The sequence below is a fragment of the Mus caroli genome, unplaced genomic scaffold, assembly GCF_978045245.1.
Source record: "Mus caroli unplaced genomic scaffold, Mus_caroli_1 scaffold_1, whole genome shotgun sequence".
Classification (NCBI taxonomy): domain Eukaryota; kingdom Metazoa; phylum Chordata; class Mammalia; order Rodentia; family Muridae; genus Mus; species Mus caroli.
Window position 1 is genome coordinate 127,615,186 of NW_028227256.1, and position 17,306 is coordinate 127,632,491.

At 49.1% G+C, this 17,306-nt stretch overlaps 1 protein-coding gene across 2 annotated transcripts in view; it reads right to left on the reverse strand.

Annotated features, from left to right (window-relative positions):
* Nucleotides 1-14,471, reverse strand: part of Mapkapk2 (MAPK activated protein kinase 2) — a 46,302-nt gene extending 31,831 nt beyond the window's left edge. The window contains exon 1 of one of the 2 annotated variants that reach the window (XM_021163370.3): nt 13,911-14,471. In XM_021163370.3, coding sequence (XP_021019029.1) covers nt 13,911-14,147 — 237 coding nt within the window. In that variant the 5' untranslated portion in view covers nt 14,148-14,471. Of the gene's footprint in view, nt 1-7,954; nt 8,158-13,910 lie in introns of those variants that run through there. The other variant, XM_029476461.2, reaches the window with a different exon arrangement.
* Between the last annotated feature and the right edge of the window lie 2,835 nt (nt 14,472-17,306).

A 17,306-nucleotide genomic window follows, 5' to 3' on the forward strand; every position in this document is an offset into this window, starting at 1 on the left:
CAGAAAACGTTCTGTGCGGACAGAATATCCTCTCCCCTCTCATTGTGCTGCATAATCCAGCAGCCAGCAGCCCATTCCTGGGGCACTGCAGATGGAAATAGTGCTTATTTCATTTCAATTTAGATAACTACATCTGAGAACACGAGAGCTGTTCTCATATTGGCCAGCAAGGTTTCTTCAGAATAGGACTTATGTACTCAACTATGGAATCCAGGGGTCAAAATTCTGACCCCACTCCTTCTACTCCTCTCCAGCCTGAAGACAGGATGATTAAGTAAAAAAAAAAAAAACAAAAACAAAAAACAAAAAAACAAAAAACAGCAAGAAAGGAGAAATCTTATGTTCCCAGGGCTTGAAGTTCAAGAAACAAAGACTCTCACCAAGAGGACTTTTACCTTTTTCTCCCTAGGAAGACAATTAATTCAACCTCTGCCCTGGGCAGTTCAACACCCTACCAGTAAGGAGCCCTCATTCCAAAAGAGGCCCCATAACAGCCTTAGAGGACCAAAGCTGGGACCTCAACACTGGTTTGCACTGGAATCCTGGGATTGTGTTGAAGTACAGAAAGCTAAGACAAAGGACATTAATCTGAGCAAAGAAATAAAGGAAGTCAGTTAAGTTCTCAACTTTTCAAGTCTCACAAAGTTTTCATCATGAAAATATATCATCTCTACATTCCCAAATACAACTGGACTCCTGCCCAGCTCCAGCCCAGAGGCCTAAATCAAACATGACCAAATTCCACATTGACATGAGTGATTGTTCAAGCTTTGATCTCTCGGCCTCACACACACTGCTTATGCACACAGTCCACAGCTACCAAGAAGGTGGTTACTGGAGTTGAGAAACAATGGCTGCTTCGACCTTATGAAATACCACATGAGCCCAGACGCAGATGGCAGGGAGGGTGGGCATCAGGGCCCACATCTTCCATTCAAACAGCCCTCAACATCCAAGGAGGGCCAACAACCTTCTGAGAGTGTGAACAGACATGCGGAGAGCACAAACAGGAGCTTTCTCAAGATTTTCAGGCCAAGTCATGGCTACTTCCCTCTCTAGAGACAAGCTGGCCTGCTGCAAGGGCAGGTTCTCAGAGCTTGAGAAGGACAGAAAGTGCAGACAGGAAAGAAAGCCCTAAAAAGACTACATAAGAAAAAGACAGGGAGGTGGAGGCGGACAACGGACAATAAACCATCAAGGACTACACTTTTTTTTTTTTGAAGTTTACTGGAAGATGGGTTTTTTCCCTACTTCTTACTCTATAAAAAGAAAAAAGAGAAAAATGTTGCAACTTCCTTTGTCACAGCACATGCTTAGGAAAAAACCAGGCCTAACCCATTGCTTCACTTTCTAACTGTGTTAACGACTGACCTTCCTTCCGTAGCCCTGCCCTCTGCTCGCCACGTGCTGAGAGGACAGGGCCCGGAACTGCTGGTCCTCCACCTGTATGCCTAGTGGAGGACTTGGAGGCCCAAGGAGGGAGGGAAAACCTCCCCTGCTTCAACTCCAGCCCAGCACTCCTTAGGGCTCTCACTTCTATCCAGCTCTTCAGAACAGTCGATTAACAGAAATCTCTCTCCTTGGTCAAACAAAAAAAAAAATCTGTCTACAGATTTGCCCATACCCTCCAGAGATTGGATCAGGTGTTGTCCACGCAGTGTCCTGAGCTGTACCATGAAATGATCCCACCTCAACACACCCTGTCTTGAGGAGCCACCCATGGGTCTCTGTCTCCTTTCCTGACCACCTGTGGCCCTTTCTCTGCCACCTATCTAGCACCTGCTCCCTGACCTTTCCACTGATTCATTAATAAAACTAAGAAGCAGAGGAAGAGCTAGATTGGAGGGTAGACTGGAGTGGCCATGCTTTTTCTCATTGATTTTATACACTCTGTATAAGACTGTAAACTCCAAAGACAAGGCCCACAAACCACCCTTACCATTATAGCAATTTGTACAAATAAGCACTCACAGATATTAAAAACAGAACACTGGTTGCTAGGTCGCCTATGTTCTGAACTATAATGCGACCATGGAAGAACTCGTCAGAGATAGAACTGGGAACCACAAAAGGACCAGGTTTTACTTAGGCGCTCTCAGAGCCCAGCAAAGCCCTCCATGCTGGCTATCTCAGCACCCAGGATGTCAAAGCAGAGAGACCGTAACTTTGAGGACAGCTCAAGCTACATCGTGAAACCCTGTCTCAAAAAAAGAAAAAGGGGGGAAAAAGGTTAGAGTCAAGCATCCCCATCATCCACTGCTTCTGGCCTCGGCTATTCCTTCTGCCCGATAGACCCTCTTCTACCAAGTACATTGGAGATTCACCCATGATTCACCTCCTCCAGGAACCCTTTCCTAGTATGCCAAGTGAAACTAAAACAGCAGGCCAGAGAGATGGCTCAGCGGTTAAGAGCACTCACTGCTCTTCCAGAGGACCTGGCTCACAACCACCAGTAACTCCAGTCCTAGAGGACCCAACACCCTCTTTGTGGGCACCACATGTACATGGTGCATGGTTATCTAGGCAGACAAGACGTCCATATACATAAAAATAAGTTTTTAAAAATTAATATGAATATAAACAATAGAACATCACACACAAAGAGACAGACAGGTAGACAGGCAGACAGACAGACAGGCAGGCAGGCAGGCAGGCAGAGGAATACTGACTCCTAACTCCCTTTTTATTTTCTACTCTGTGCTCACTAATATCTGACAAGGTATATCATTTAATTAGTGTGCTCCATCTTTTTTCCCTACAGGAATACAAGCCCCCTGCAGATAAGACTGGCTTTGTCTGTTTTATAAGCAGATATGTCCCCAGAAGCTAAAATTATGCTTAGCACTTGGTGTTCAATAACTGCTAATGAGTTAATTATTCTGAACATGTTTCCTTTTCTGTAAAAAACTGACTTACTTTGTGGTACCACTGCAAGGACTAACAAAGTGTGCCCAGCATCAGCTGCATTGTCCCATCCATCACACCTGCTCCATAAGAACTTGTTATTAAACCAAGAACGCCTAGAGCAGCTGAGCTTCCCACAGAGGTCTGAATGACAGAAGGGAGATATGAATCAAAGCCAGCATGTGGCTCTGATGTAGCCAAGGGAGGCTACAGAAGTAGTTCTTGGCACTGCTAATTTTCTTTTTCTTACTTACATCTTATGGAGGTAGGGGGTAAGACACTCACATGCCACAGCACACGTGTAGGGCCTGATGATCAAACTTAGGTCAGGCTTAGCAGGGTACCCAGTGAGCCATCTCACCAAACCTAATTAATTCAGTTATTCTGGATCTGGGGGGTTGGGGAGAATGGAAGCTTACCCTAAGGCAAATCCTACTTAGAAATACAAGATCTGTCGCATACTGCTAAAACAAGAATAAAATACACACACACACACACACACACACACACACACACTACATCTTGGAGCCTCCAACCTCCTCTCATCTCACAGCAGAGATGCAGATGAGGTGTAAACCCAAGGAATAACAAAGATCACTTTCCCATTCCAGGCTAATCCAGACATCTGGGCCCCCTGATGGCCAGTCAGCAGGGAAGACAGGAGGCATCGTGGGGGAAAGCAAACATTTACAAACACTGGGTGAATGAATAAAAATACTACAGCCAAGAGGAGGATAAAATAACCCTGGCCTTCAACAGCGATTGAGAATGGCTCCCTGGGTGGCTCTCTCTACACTTCTTCCCCAGCATCAAGTCACTTTCCCAGCAGTGGTTCGTAGTAACAATGATGGAGAGGCATTCAGTGCACAAGTGTTGCTAAGTCAAGTCTGAGCCTGATTTACAGAGAAACCAAGGGAAATCCAAACATGGCCTAGGACTTGCTCGGGGCCACAATGGTAGGGCTGGAAACCAGGTCTCTTGGGTTCTATCTCCTATGCAAGCTTCAGGACATGGGAAATAAGTAGCCCCATGAGACTGAAAGCTCTGACCTCAGACCCGGCAGTGTGATGTTCACCGCTGGTCTGTCTTGCGACACACAGGCACAAGGCCAGCGGACAGAAAACACTCGGCTGCATCTATGTCCCTGCTGTGGGTCTAGAGCTAGCCAAGAACTGTAGGGGAGTTGGCACACACTTCACATGTATGGCAGGAGGGTCTTCTTCACAGAGAAGACAGTGAGGGTCCCTAGAGCAGCAAGAGGGGAGGGCTAAGCACTAACTCTTGTCATTCTCCTGTGAGGAGTAAGAATCCCACCAAGGGAAACACAAGGTACCTCCTTGAATCAAAAGATCTGAGTGGATGGACAAAGAATCCCCCAGAAGATGACCCTGGAGCAGCCGCCAGGAGACAGCAGGGCCTCATACTGACAGCCAAGGGCTTTACTAGGCCCCCAGCTTAATCTCAGAGCCCAGCCAGCACTGTCCCATCCGAGTGCGACCACTAGTCCAATCCTGAATTTTGTTTTTAATGAGAACATCAAATCACTATGCTGAGATAAGAGGATATGGTTGGTGAGAGGGGTCAGTAGATAAAGGTGTCTGCTGACAAACCTGGTGACTTGAGCTCAGACCAAGGAACAGAGAAGGCGGAAGGAAAGACACCACAGGCACACACATGCATGAATATATACCAAATAAATAAGTGCTTTATAAATTAAAAAAGGAAAAGATTTAAAAAAAAAAAGATGTAGGTTTCCAAGAAATTAACTGCATAATCTAATACTGAAACCAAACATCTTGCCCGTGGAGAAATAAATGCACTTAAGACGTTGAGTAACAGGTAAGGGTCTCTTCCTTTTGACAGTACACTTTCTTCTACGTTTTGTGGGGCAGAAGGAGCAGGAAAGAATTCTAGGGATGGAGCCCAGAGCCCTTTGCATACATGCTAGGCACATGCTCTGCTATGCATACATGCTAGGCACATGCTCTGCTACTGACCGATGCCTCAGCTTCAGGACTCACTTGGATGTGAAAGACTTCATGAAAGATCAGCCTTTGTAGGGTACAGAAAAAGCCAAGGGGGGAAAGAGGCGATGGGAGGGGACAAAGAAGATACAGAGATGGAAGCAAAGGAATGGGAATAGGGGAATGAAACAAGTAAATATTCAAACAGAGGGGCTGATTAGACCCAGACCTGGGAAGCATCTGCCTAAGTCATTGTATCAGGCAGGCAGAAGGAACCCAACAGGGAAGCTGTATGGTCACAGCCTGGCTGGAGACAAACTAATCCGCAAAGCACAGTACCGGGAGAGACCCCCCTCCACGGCTGACCGGTCCCAGCGTTGGCCTCGGTACTTTACTGTCCCCTGCTCCTCGGCATTTCTCTCTATTGCTTCTTGTCTATTTCACCCCAACTCTATCTTATTTCCTTCCAGAGAATCTGAGCCAAGGTGACCCAGTCCTCGACATGAGCAGAGCGTGAGCACCGGGTGAGGAGTGCAACCACTCCTTTCTTTCAGCACAGAGGAAGGGAAAGAGAGCAGAGGGCAGATGAAGCCACTGAGCATCCTGGCCTGCTCTTCGGGACAGCATGATGCTTGTGAGCCTGGAAGTCTGAGAAGGATACCATGTGTTCCACAGGAAGTTAACAAAAGATTACGGTACATTTTGCTCTCTCACTGTGCCTTAGATGCCAGTAAAGGCATGAAATACCCCCTTATTAGACTGGCCTCTCCAATACCATTCCAGGGCACGGGTGGTCCCCACCAGTCTACCTGCATTCCTAGGATGCTCTGAGTTCCTTCCACACAGGTCCTTGGCCATCCTCTGCTCCCTCACTGCAAGAGAGCTCAACAGAAGCTAGGCATGGCCAGCAATCTGCAGACGCTTCCTTTCCTGTCGTACCCCCATGGCTCCTGCAAAGCCTGCTCCTTAGGAGTCTATTAGCTTTCTCCTAAGAATTGGAGGCTAAGGATGAAGGCTTCAATGGGAAAGAGGGAAAGCCTGATATTCTGAAGACAGGGGCCTCTTCTGTCTCAGTTAAGAATAAAACTCTTATCAACTGTATACTCGGCTCCTCCCATCTAGAGGCTAAGGGGCTGGTGTAGAAGAACTGAAGCCCTGGGGACAACAGACCAGAGAAGACAGGTAGTTAACTCCACAGAGGCAGAGGACTTCTCAAGTCCTGTCTCTTGGCTCCTAACACTCATGCCACATACCCTTGCCCCTCAAATATACCTTGATTCCAGGAAACAGACATAGAACATGGATCTGAGCCATGGCTTGTATCAACACCACCTGTCCAAGGACTGCGATGCTCAGATGGAAGTGAAGGAGATATCCTGCCTTTTGTCTGCAACTAAGAGACATCCTACCCACAGCTTCCTCATCTTGCTCCACAGAAGCCCTAGCAGTTAAAAGAAAGAGGATACACTTAGGCGATACCTCTGCCACTGCAGTGAGAAAGTAAAAGGTCTTCTGTCCTTGGTGTCCTTCTTAGGTGGCTAAGCTACAAGGCCCTGGCCCAACTCAGCAAGGAGGTACTCAGAAGGCCAGGGCCCAGTTACTCCTGGAAGTCAATAGAATGAGGTCATACTTCAGGATGTGGTAACATGAGGCCACACACTGTGGGGTGGAGAGTGTAGCTTAGGAATAGGACAAGAAGACAAAGATGCAGCAAACTCAGTCCCAGGCCAGACAGGATTGACACTGAGGGCAGACTCAGACCCACTGGCAAGAGCTAAGAAGCAGGTAAGCATAGCAGAAGGCCTAACCATATAAAAGCTTGCTTGCCTTCCTCTGCCTGGCCCTCTCCTGCCTGGGGAATGGCAAGGCAGCCCCTTGGAGCCTTTGTCTAAGTGAATCAAGATACCTCGCCCTCAGGACAGAGATTTGTCCCACTACCCACCAAGCTCAGGCTGGAAAGGGAAAGGGCACAGAGGAGGGCACAGGTTAAAAATGAGATCAACAGTTCAGCATGTGGCAAGAAGACCTGGGGCAGATACCAGGGCCTGGGTATGAAGAGAGAAGTGCAGCGTAGCCAGTTTATTTTTAGACACTGAGACAGAGGTTGCGTATCAGTCCTGGGCCCGAGGCAGGAGGCCTGGCTGTAAATGGTCAGTGTGGTCTGGAAGGCTCCTAATAACACAGATAGTCAAAATGCCATCAAAGGGACCAACTCAGTCACCTGCCCTGAAGCAGATGGAGGGCAAGAAGCTCCGAGAGAAGAAGCAGGGGTCAGCCAGAGGCATGAGCCAGGAAGAGTCCTCTGGATTCCCTCTCCTTCCCAGGGATAAAAGATGGGTTACCTTTGCTTCCGTCAGAAAGACTCACCTAGGAGCTAAACAAGGCAGGCATCAACAGCAGAGCTCCCTCCTGTCTACTGAGGCAGAAGCTTACACGGATGCCCAGAACTGCTACCTGCAGCCACCACTCTCACCTCCCAGAGGAGTCCAAATTGGCACTAGTCAGGAGATGCCTGAAGCCATCCCTCAAGAATAAGATGCCCTTTCCTGTGACCCTTCTGGAGAGCTCAGGTCCCCAATGATGTAAACATGTAGCTTTTCTGATCTTAAAGGGGAACATCCCATACAAACAGAGGTTGACCTTGAACTAAGGCCCAGGCTCCACCACCTCCCAGCTGGCATACGGAGATGTTTACTGGACCACAGAATAAAGTCTCCAAGAATACGACAATGCCAGAGGCCAAGCCCAACCTCATGATCCCTTTTCCTCTGCCCTCCTCCTCCAAACAAATCAGGACAGCCCAGCACACAGGATCCCATATCCATGCTGAGCCACAGGAAGGAGAAGGCAGTCTCCTCCAGCCGTGCCCTCTCCACTTGCTTCCTTAATGGCCAGCCCTCTCTGAAGACCAGTGGAGCAACACAGAAATCCTACCATCCTCATCAACTCTGGGAATCAGGCCCCATTTACAGGCTCAGAACAACCCCTTGCCCATTACAAGAGACCGTGGCTGAGTGAATGATGTCGAATGCCAAGACAAACACTACCCAGCAGTAACGTTATGGCTACAATTCAGCCATACTTACCCCCAAGTCAGGTGCCCCAATGCAGGACACAGCCTTAAAAACTGATTGCAGTGGCCTACAAAAGTCCCAATGACTTCAAATGACAGAATCTGGGGAAGGAAAACAAGGGATCCCCATCTCCACCCTGTACCCCACTCCGCTGGCATTCTTTAATTTCAAGGCAAGAGCTGACATTGCCTGTCCTCTTGGCTGAGCCGCAAGCTGGAATACTTCCTAAGCTTTTACGTGAGAGAGGTCAGCTGGTCAGTAAAGATTATCAGCTGGCTGGACGCATTACACCTATCAGAGGGCATCCACACTGGCCCAGGTACTGCTAACCATTCAACACAAAGCAAGTCAGCAAGTGTCTCTCCTGACCTTGGTGTCTGGGCTCCTGAATCGTCTCTTCTACGCCTGCACACTGCCAGGGCTTGCCTAGTGACAGCTAGAGCCCAGCTCTCAGTCAAAGCCACACAGTCAGTTAGTAGAGCATCAAACCTAGACTATTGGATAGTCTACTGTGGATTTTTGTTGCTGTTACTGTTTAGTTTTGGGGTTTTTTTTTTACCTTTTTATCTAGCACATAACCCCTAAAAACGGGCCCATCTCTATTTATATTTGAACTTATGTATGAACTTATATACCTCAAAATATAAAATATTAGTGTTAAAGACCCTAAGGGGTATCAGTCCTAGTGATTAGAGAAGACACTTCAGTCTTACTGGTGTAACAGTATCTAGCTGTTCTGACATGACCCCCTTTCTCTACCACTGCCCCCATTTACAAGGGGGGATGTGGGAAAAGCATCTTGTGAGAAGAGCCGGGAGCTGAGTTTGAGGCTGACAGCTCTTCAATACCAGCATCACTTCCTGCTGGCAACCAAACACCCTAAGAAACCCACACCAAGAGCAGGTTCCACAGCATCTGGCTCCATTGCCCACAAGCAAGCAAGATGTTGGGACACACCACAGAGCCTTTCTGTAGGAGCCCAGCCTCTTCCTCAATGGGATGGAGGAGGTGACAAGATGACCAAGAAGTGTCCATTATCACTCAACTATCAAGAGCTGTTGCCATCCCTACAAATAACTCTCCCCTGCCCACTCACCTCCATCCAAGGCAGAGAACCACGCAAAAGATGGCGGGAGGGGAGCACTGAGACCTCACCATGACCCTTGGGAGGGTGTGAAACAGAGGAGGCAGGACAGTGAACACTCTGTACCACAAAACCAGCCAGGGAGAGCAATGGTTCCAAGCAAAGCAGGTCTGCTCTGGCACCTCAAAACTACCTAGACCTAGGTGCTGAGACCTGCCATGCCCTCTGGCACAGACCCCTCCCATCCCTGGCTCCTGGAGAGAACTGGAGGTTGACTCCACCTCCATCCCCAGGATTTGGTTCCTGTTCCCACTGTCACTCCTGCTCCACTGATTACACCCCAATTCCTGTCTCTCTAACCGTGAATGCCTTCATCCTCCTCGGGAAAGAAGCACTTTGTTTCCCAGACCCCCACACACACCAATATGTGGCCCTGAGGCCCCATGAGGGTTTTTCTCCTTACTGCCTCACTTTTAGACACCCAACCATAACTACTTTAACTGCAGAGTTTTCAGATTCCATGAAAGTCCAAAATTCACAAATGAAAAAAGGGCCATTGGAACATTAACTAACCCACTTCTTTCTAATCCTGCATCGAGAGAGACCCAGAGTCCTGCTTCAGTGGAGAGGTTAAGACCACACCAGGATGACGTGATAGCTATGTTCTCTGAAGGCCTTTCTGTCTAAGTCTACAAATCCCAACTTCAATGATGCCTACCTACCTCCCCAAAACAAAACACTTTAAAGCTGATTTGACCCCAAGACAAGTCAGTTTGGTCCTGAGCTTCTAGCCCCACTGCTCCTGGCCTACTTGGTCTCCTGCTCTTCCCCTCAGCTCTAGCCACAGCCAGTTTCAAGACTTCTGGCAGACCCATTCATTCCTCAGAGGCCCAACAAGTTCCCACTGCCACCAGCCAAGGCTTGCCCTGGCAGCAGCAATCCTCCCTCGCAGATGTCTGCCTTTCAGAATCCCTCTATTCCTGGTCACACAACTTAGCCCCCAGTCCAACAATGACTAGTAGTCTTTCCTGTGAGACCCAACAATCTTCTGAGTATTCAAACTGAGGCTGGCAACTGCATTTTCCATTTGATTTTATGCCTGCACTCTGGCAACTTTTATACAAATAGCTATATGCAAAGAATGCTTGCTATATTTGACACTGCTGCCCTAGACGACATTTACAGATCTTGCCTTCTCCAAATAGATTTCTTGACCCCAAACATTTTATAGGGCATTAATGCCTCTACCCTCTAGCCTAACAAACCTATGGTAAAGGCTCCACAAGCTGTCAGCTCCCTGGAACCAAACTGGATGGCATGATCATGAGACTTTCCTTACCTCATGTTTCCACCCAGCAAATGTCAAACTGCGACTGCCCCCTGCCAGTCACGCTATCAGGCCATCTCTCCAGTGAGGACGCAGAATGAGGACATTACTGGAGGGGGGGGCATAGGCAGTGAGAGGGGGCTGGTGTTGCCCTTCAACAATGTCCAGGACAACGGTGAGAGGTTCTAATCTCTCCATCATGTTACCAAAAGCAGCTACGTCACTGTGGCACAACCCAGAGAGAGAGGCACGCTGGAGAAAGGGAAGAAACTACAGGACCTTGCTTCCCCTAGTCTACGCAACGGAAAGGTAAACAGAGATAAGTTATGACAACATCCCGGATTTTGTAAAGCAATAACACGCTTCACCTAATCAGCACTGAACAGCAGAGTGGGACGATAATACGAGCTTTAATTAAATTTGCTCAGCTAATACCTAAGCGTCACCCTGACACAGTAAGGCAGGATGCAGCCGTGTAACCCACATGGAAGACAGACAGATGGACTGAGACTGGGTGTCCCTACCAAAGAAATGACAGAATTCCCTGAAGAGTGATAAATAGGATGACTATCACAAACTCCCTAACGGGGACAGGGGGCCTTGTTATACATCCAAAACTCAAGGACCTGCTGGCTTAAAAGCTGCCTCTCCAACTTGAGCAAATGCAGCTGAAAGGTGGTATATACCATACCCACCACTGTCCTCGGGCCAATAAATGGGGCCAATAGGTCAGACTGAAACAGCAACCGGATACTTGCCTGTCAATACCACTGTAGTTAGAGGCAAAGAGGGGCCTGAGACTAAGAACCAGGTTCAGTTCCCGCCTCGGTCAAGTGAATGGCATGAATTACCACTTGCCTTGGGCGAGTTGTTCCTTCCTTCTGGGCCTTGGTTTCTCATCAACTAAATGAATGTGTTGAAGGGTGATGATCTCTCAACTGGCTTCTAACTGGCTGGAAGTGTGTGCGTGACTCAGAGGCTGGCAAGCAGGGATGAGAAAGCAAGGTGACAGCATCTACCAGAGCATCTAAACATCTGCTTCCCCAAGAAGATAAAGGAAAGCAACAGGACCAGCTGGCTCCTTCATTTATTTATCCTTATTTTGTATGTATGGGTGTTTTGCTTGTGTGTGTGTGTGTGTGTGTGTGTGTGTGTGTGTGTGTATCAAGTGCATACCATGGGCACAGAGGACAGATAGGGTGTCAGAGCCCCTGGAACTAGAATCACAGGTAGGTGTTACCCACCTGAGTCTTCTGCAAAAGAGCTCTGGTTTCACTTAATAGAACAAAGAGCAAAGCCTATGAGCAGCCTTCACTCCCCATCCTTCCTCAGGGCTACAAGACAGCCTTCTAAAACCCCACAGTGCCCGTGCTGGCCACTAGGCAGGGGGTCCATACACTCTATAGAGCACACGTCTCTGCTTAGCACCCAGAGAGATGGATCATCAACCCAGCCTGTTCCACTGTATCCTCCCCTCCCATGCTGCCCATAAAAAAAAAAAAAAAAAAAAAAAAGGCTCCTTGTGTTGAAATCATTTCACTCCTCAGCACCTAAAGTTTTTAAAGTGTAAAATGTAGGAATCTCGGGCTGGAGAGATGGCTCAGCGGTTAAGAGCTCTGACTGCTCTTCCGAAGGTCCTGCGTTCAAACCCCAGCAACCACATGGTAGCTCACAACCATGTGTAATGAGATCTGACGCCCTCTTCTGGTGTGTCTGAAGACAGCTACAGTGTACTTACATATAATAAATAAATAAATCTTTAAACAACACAACCACAACAACAAAAAAGACGTAGGAATCTCGGTGGTGCATGTCACTGAAACAGGATTTCTTTTAACCAGATTCCCTCGTGGCTGGATTATGTCTCAGCCAATATTTGGGTATGCAAATGCTGTTGACACGGCTGCCACTCTCCAAACATCTTGGCTCTCCGTTCTTCCTCTACTACTAAATCTCAACACAAAGATGTACTCGAAATCTGCAATTTGCCAGCTGAGTCAGCCGTAGCTCCAGGAGCAGGAGCAGGCTGCTTTCGTCAAAACAGACTGAGTCCCGTAGTCACCCACTTCTGACTAGAGAAGGGGAAGCATGAAGACTGCTTAATACGCGGCTAGGCTCCTTCCTTTCAAAACTATTCAAAGGAGAAAAGTACACGAACTTCTGTCGACTATACCAGCAATCTGAATTGACAGCCAAGAGCACTTCAGAGGACTGTGTGTGTATTCAAACAGAATAGGAAGGGGTGAAGCAGGGTTTTTTGTTGTGAAGTCTTTATACTGTGTTCCAACTATGCAGGAGAATGAACAGCTAGTAGCCCCAGTCTGCTGATGGGTAAAGGCAGATGGCATCGCAGAGGAGAGAGAAATCTTTCCGGGAAAGAACACCTGTCACTTCCTCAACAATACAGTTAACTGTGGTCAAACTGTTCCCTTGCCTCCAGTCCCCAAGGTCAGAGCCACCGTTCAACCCAATCAACTCCTTTCCTCGATTAGCTAACTCCCCAAGAGCTTATAGTTTGTTCGCTTGTTTTTTTTTTAATGTGATGTAGAAGATGAAAACAGCAAAACATCGTAAAAACTGAACTTATTCTCCCCCTACAAAGTACCAGGTTTTGGTCCCATTGACCGTGTATGACAACGGTCTCACGCATAACTCAATCTATCTGTACTCTATAATAGCTGAAACAAAGCAAGTTGTGTGGGCTGAAGGGGAAGAGAAAAATATAACACAGGAAGTAGTTAGCTCCTCCAATCATTGAGACACCCCAGGAGAAAGAAACCTGACAAGTGACCTTTAGAGATATGGTGTAACCTGAAACCCTTGAGAGAAGAAAACTTTGCAGTGACCCTGAATGACAGCCTCCCCTGCTTCACTCGGACCTTTTGAAATCCCCATTCTCCACTACCACCGACAGAAGCAGAGACGGGTAGACCCACAGAGATTAAGAGTGGGTTTCCCAAATGCAGGAATAGTATTTCCTGCCTTTGAGTCTCCGGCTACCAGGGACCAGTGTACCAGCACTGGGCCAAGCCTGGCTTACAGACAAGGTTTCCTACGGTGAGGGAGCAATGGAAACAGCGCGGCGCAGCCTAAGGGGCAGCGCAGGCCAGGCGCCGGCGGTTCCAGACGATCGCGGGGCACGGAGGCGGGGTCCCCAGTCTCCAGTGCCGCGCCGCGCCGCGCCGACGCGCCCCACCGCTGCGCGCCGACCTCGCGAGGCCGAGGAGAGCGAAGTCACATTCCGGCTCCCAAATAAGGAGTAGGGTTAAGGAAACCTCAGAGAGCGAACTTCTCCAAACCGACCGACCAACCAGCTCAATGAGTAAAGGGCCTTTTGTGCCCGCAGAAAGGAAGGAGGGAGGGAGGATGAGGCCACCGTGTCCTCGGCGCCGGGGAAAGCGAGCAGAGGCCGTCCGGGACCCAAGAGTGGCCACCCGGCTAGATCCCATTCACACCCCAACATGGCAGTCCCCGTGAGTCCTCTCGGGTGCCGGCCACTCGCGGGGTGACCGGAAGCTGCACCGGATCTCAGCGCGATCCCGGCGGCCCAGACTTACCTTTAGGGCGAATTTTTGCTGGGTTCTCTTGTCGAAGATCCGCAGCACCTTCCCGTTGATGCCCAGGCCAAGCACTTGGCTGGTGACCTTGTAGTCGTCGGTGATGGCGTTCTTTCGGATCTGCAGGCCCGACTTGACGTGGAACTGGGGGAACGGCGGCGGCGGCTGGGCCGGGGCTGGCGGTGGCGGGCTGGGGAACGGCGCCGGCGGAGTCTGGCCGGGAGAGCCCGACAGCATGGTGCCTGGCGACTCACGCGCAGAGGCAGGGGCCGCGGCCGCCCCCTCCTCCGGCTCGGGCCCGGGTCCCCGCCACGCCCCGCCCGGCGGCGAAGTTTGCTCCGGGCTGGAGCCGGCTGCCCCGCCCCGGCCCGGCTCCAGGCTCGGCAGGTCGCGGGGCCCCGTGGGTCCCGCTGTGCGCCGCGGGCGCCCACCAGCCCTGCTCCCTCCCCCCGGAGACGTGTGCTCCGGGGAACGCGGGACGGCAGGGCCCGGCCGGAGGAATCGCCGCGCCGAGAAGTACCAGCCCGGGGGCGGCGGCCGCGTCACAGGCTGCTCGGCGTCCTGGGCTAGTCCTTAAAGGGGAGGATCGAGGGTGGGGCTTGAGGGGGAGGCGTGGACATGGGGGAGGGGTGGGCCTTAAAGGGGAGGAAGTCCAGTGGCGGGAGAGCTTAGGGACTGCGAGCAAGCGGACTTGTGGAGAGCATCGAGATATCCTAGTTCTTAAATAGGGCCGAGCAGAGGGGAAAGGGAGGAGGGCAAAAGAAAAGCTGCTGGATAGTTCAAACAAAACCCTCACTCCTCCAGCTGCTTGGATCTAGAAGACAGGTCATCGGAGAATTGGAGGAGGAGATGTATTTTGAAAGAAACGGATAATTAATAAGAATCTTTCTACGTGGACCCTGTGGGTGGGGGGTGAGGGGTACCCGGGCAGAGCGAGAATCCGGGGGCCAGGGGTGGGGGAGTAACTGAGACTGTTTAGCCTAGGATCAGGTGTCAGGCAATAGTAACAATTTCCTTAACATACTTGTGAGTTTTCCTTTTTTTTTCTCTCATGGACTTACTGGTTTTCAGTGAGAAGAATGTACTACTGTGATACCACGAACAATTTAATTATTATGAATTTGAACATATTTTTTATGTAAACCCAAAATGACCCAAGATAGGAAAGGAATTGGGCACTCAAGTCTCCTGTTATCCCGGCTATATGCAGGAGACTGAAGCAGGAGGATAACAAGTCAACAGGGCCAGCCTGAATAACAAAGACAGACTCTGTCTTAAAATACCCACAAACTTCATGTCTCTCTGGGAGGTACACTTATATATTTGTGTTCTTAATTCATTGCGATGATTATAGAGCAAGGGGAAGGGCTGGGGAATGGTTCTAGGGTTGGGGAAATGGTCCCTGAGGCTATAGCCAATAAGTAGTCCTGAAGCAACCTAGTTCTAATACAAATCTCTGAGGAAAATGGGACTAACTGGCCTGTAGCACTGCTGAGATCCACAAGGGTTTGACTGTTACAGCAGTTAAGAAATGAGACAAAGGAACAAAATAGATACAAAGCTCTGGTTTACTTACTAATACAGACAAATTAAAGATGAGACCTGACCCATGGCCACGCAAAGTCTTTAATATGTCCCAACAAAACTCTGGAGATGAGACAGTGCCCTGAGAAAAGGGCATTGGAGACGTAGCCCAGGATGGCAAGGCTCATTTGCTGCTCCCTGTTTAGATTTCCGGAAGATACTTGTTCCAAGGAAGACAGAGATGAACAGGTGGAGGACTGTAGTCCCCCTCTTGAGATCCAACTCACTATGGACCAAGGAGTGCTTTTTCAGTACTCAATACTTCTCGATCATCCGTGTGGTTATAATTCTAACGGGGGGGGGGGGGGCGGGGGGAGATAGATGCAGTAGTTGGGTTAGCAGTGTGGCAGATACAGACCTGGGAATAGAAGGCAGACTGGCTCTCCTCAATCTGCAGCTGGGTAGATTCCTTCCACACTGAAGACAGAGCTACACAACTTGAGGCCGTGGAGATGCAGGGACAGAGAAAGGAAGGAATCTGGGGATGAGGAGGTGGAAGGTCTCATTGGCTCCTGTGGAAAGGGTTCCCACCCTGACTGCCTCAGTTCTGTATTGCCCCCATGTACCCACAGAAGGTCTTTGGGACCTCTTGTTGGCATTTAGCCATCACCTCTTTCTTTCCAGAGGCTGGAAAGAGAATGAGCTATTCAGAGGCAGCAAGGCACCATGCAAAACTACAAACTAGAAATGAACAGAATCCGATTGTCCTAAGAAGGTGTGAGAGGGGCTGGAGAGATGGCTCAGCAATTAAGAGCACTGAGGTCCTGAGTTCAATTCCCAGCAATCACATGGTGGCTCACAACCATCTGTAATGAGATCTGACACTCTCTTCCAGTGTGTCTGAAGACAGCTACAGTGTACTTACATATAATAATAAATAAATAAATCTGAAGAGGGGGAGGGGGAGGAGGAAGAGGAAGAAGACAATTCCCTGGGCAGCATACTGGGCTCCTCAGAAGGAGCCACTGACAATGGGCCTTTAGTCAATGATGACCCTGAACTAGGGAGGAGAGCTCCAGAGCTGAGACAGTCTCCTGGACACCTGGCCAGAGGAGATAACAAGGCCAGAGCTGAGCTGGTCTCTGGAATTCAAGATCTCACCAAATATAATGAAACTCAAATAGTGACCGATCAAACGTGTACTAATAGTACTGCTTTGCCCCTCCCAATCATATTAGAGGCCACTAGAGGTTAGCTAATCCTTCTGGAAAATTCTCCTAGCCCTGCATAAAAGGGGGCCTGCAAGCCCCTCAGGTCCTCACTATTTTGATGAATTGTCGACCGCTGCATGCTGATAATTTCTGCCTTTGCATACTATTTGAGTTTGGGGTCTTCCTTCAGCAATTCTTGGACCCTAACAGGTGCCTTACTCTTAGGGAGAATGAGAAAAAGCCTAACATTTCTATTTACAGCTGAGGAGAAATTAAATGTGATGGAATCCATGAGAACTCTTCATAAAGCATACAGCATCAATTCTCATGAAATATAAAACAGCACCATTCCTCAAGCATTGCTTCCTTGTTCCCTGCTCTGTTCCCATTGCCTAGCGACCTCTTCCTGACACTGAGCAGCCTTCCTATGGAAGGGGAATTCTGGGAAGATGCCTAAACCTGAGGTCTTAGGAATAATGGATCACAGAAGTCCAGTGGGGTGTTTCTCCTGGAGTTACAAAGGTCAGATGGAGCTAGAGAGCACACAGGACAGCCAGAACACATAGCACACACACACACACACACACACAAAAGTACATTCATGTGAACACAGCTCCAAAGGACAAGGCATGGAACAGTATAAATGAATACTCAATGGATA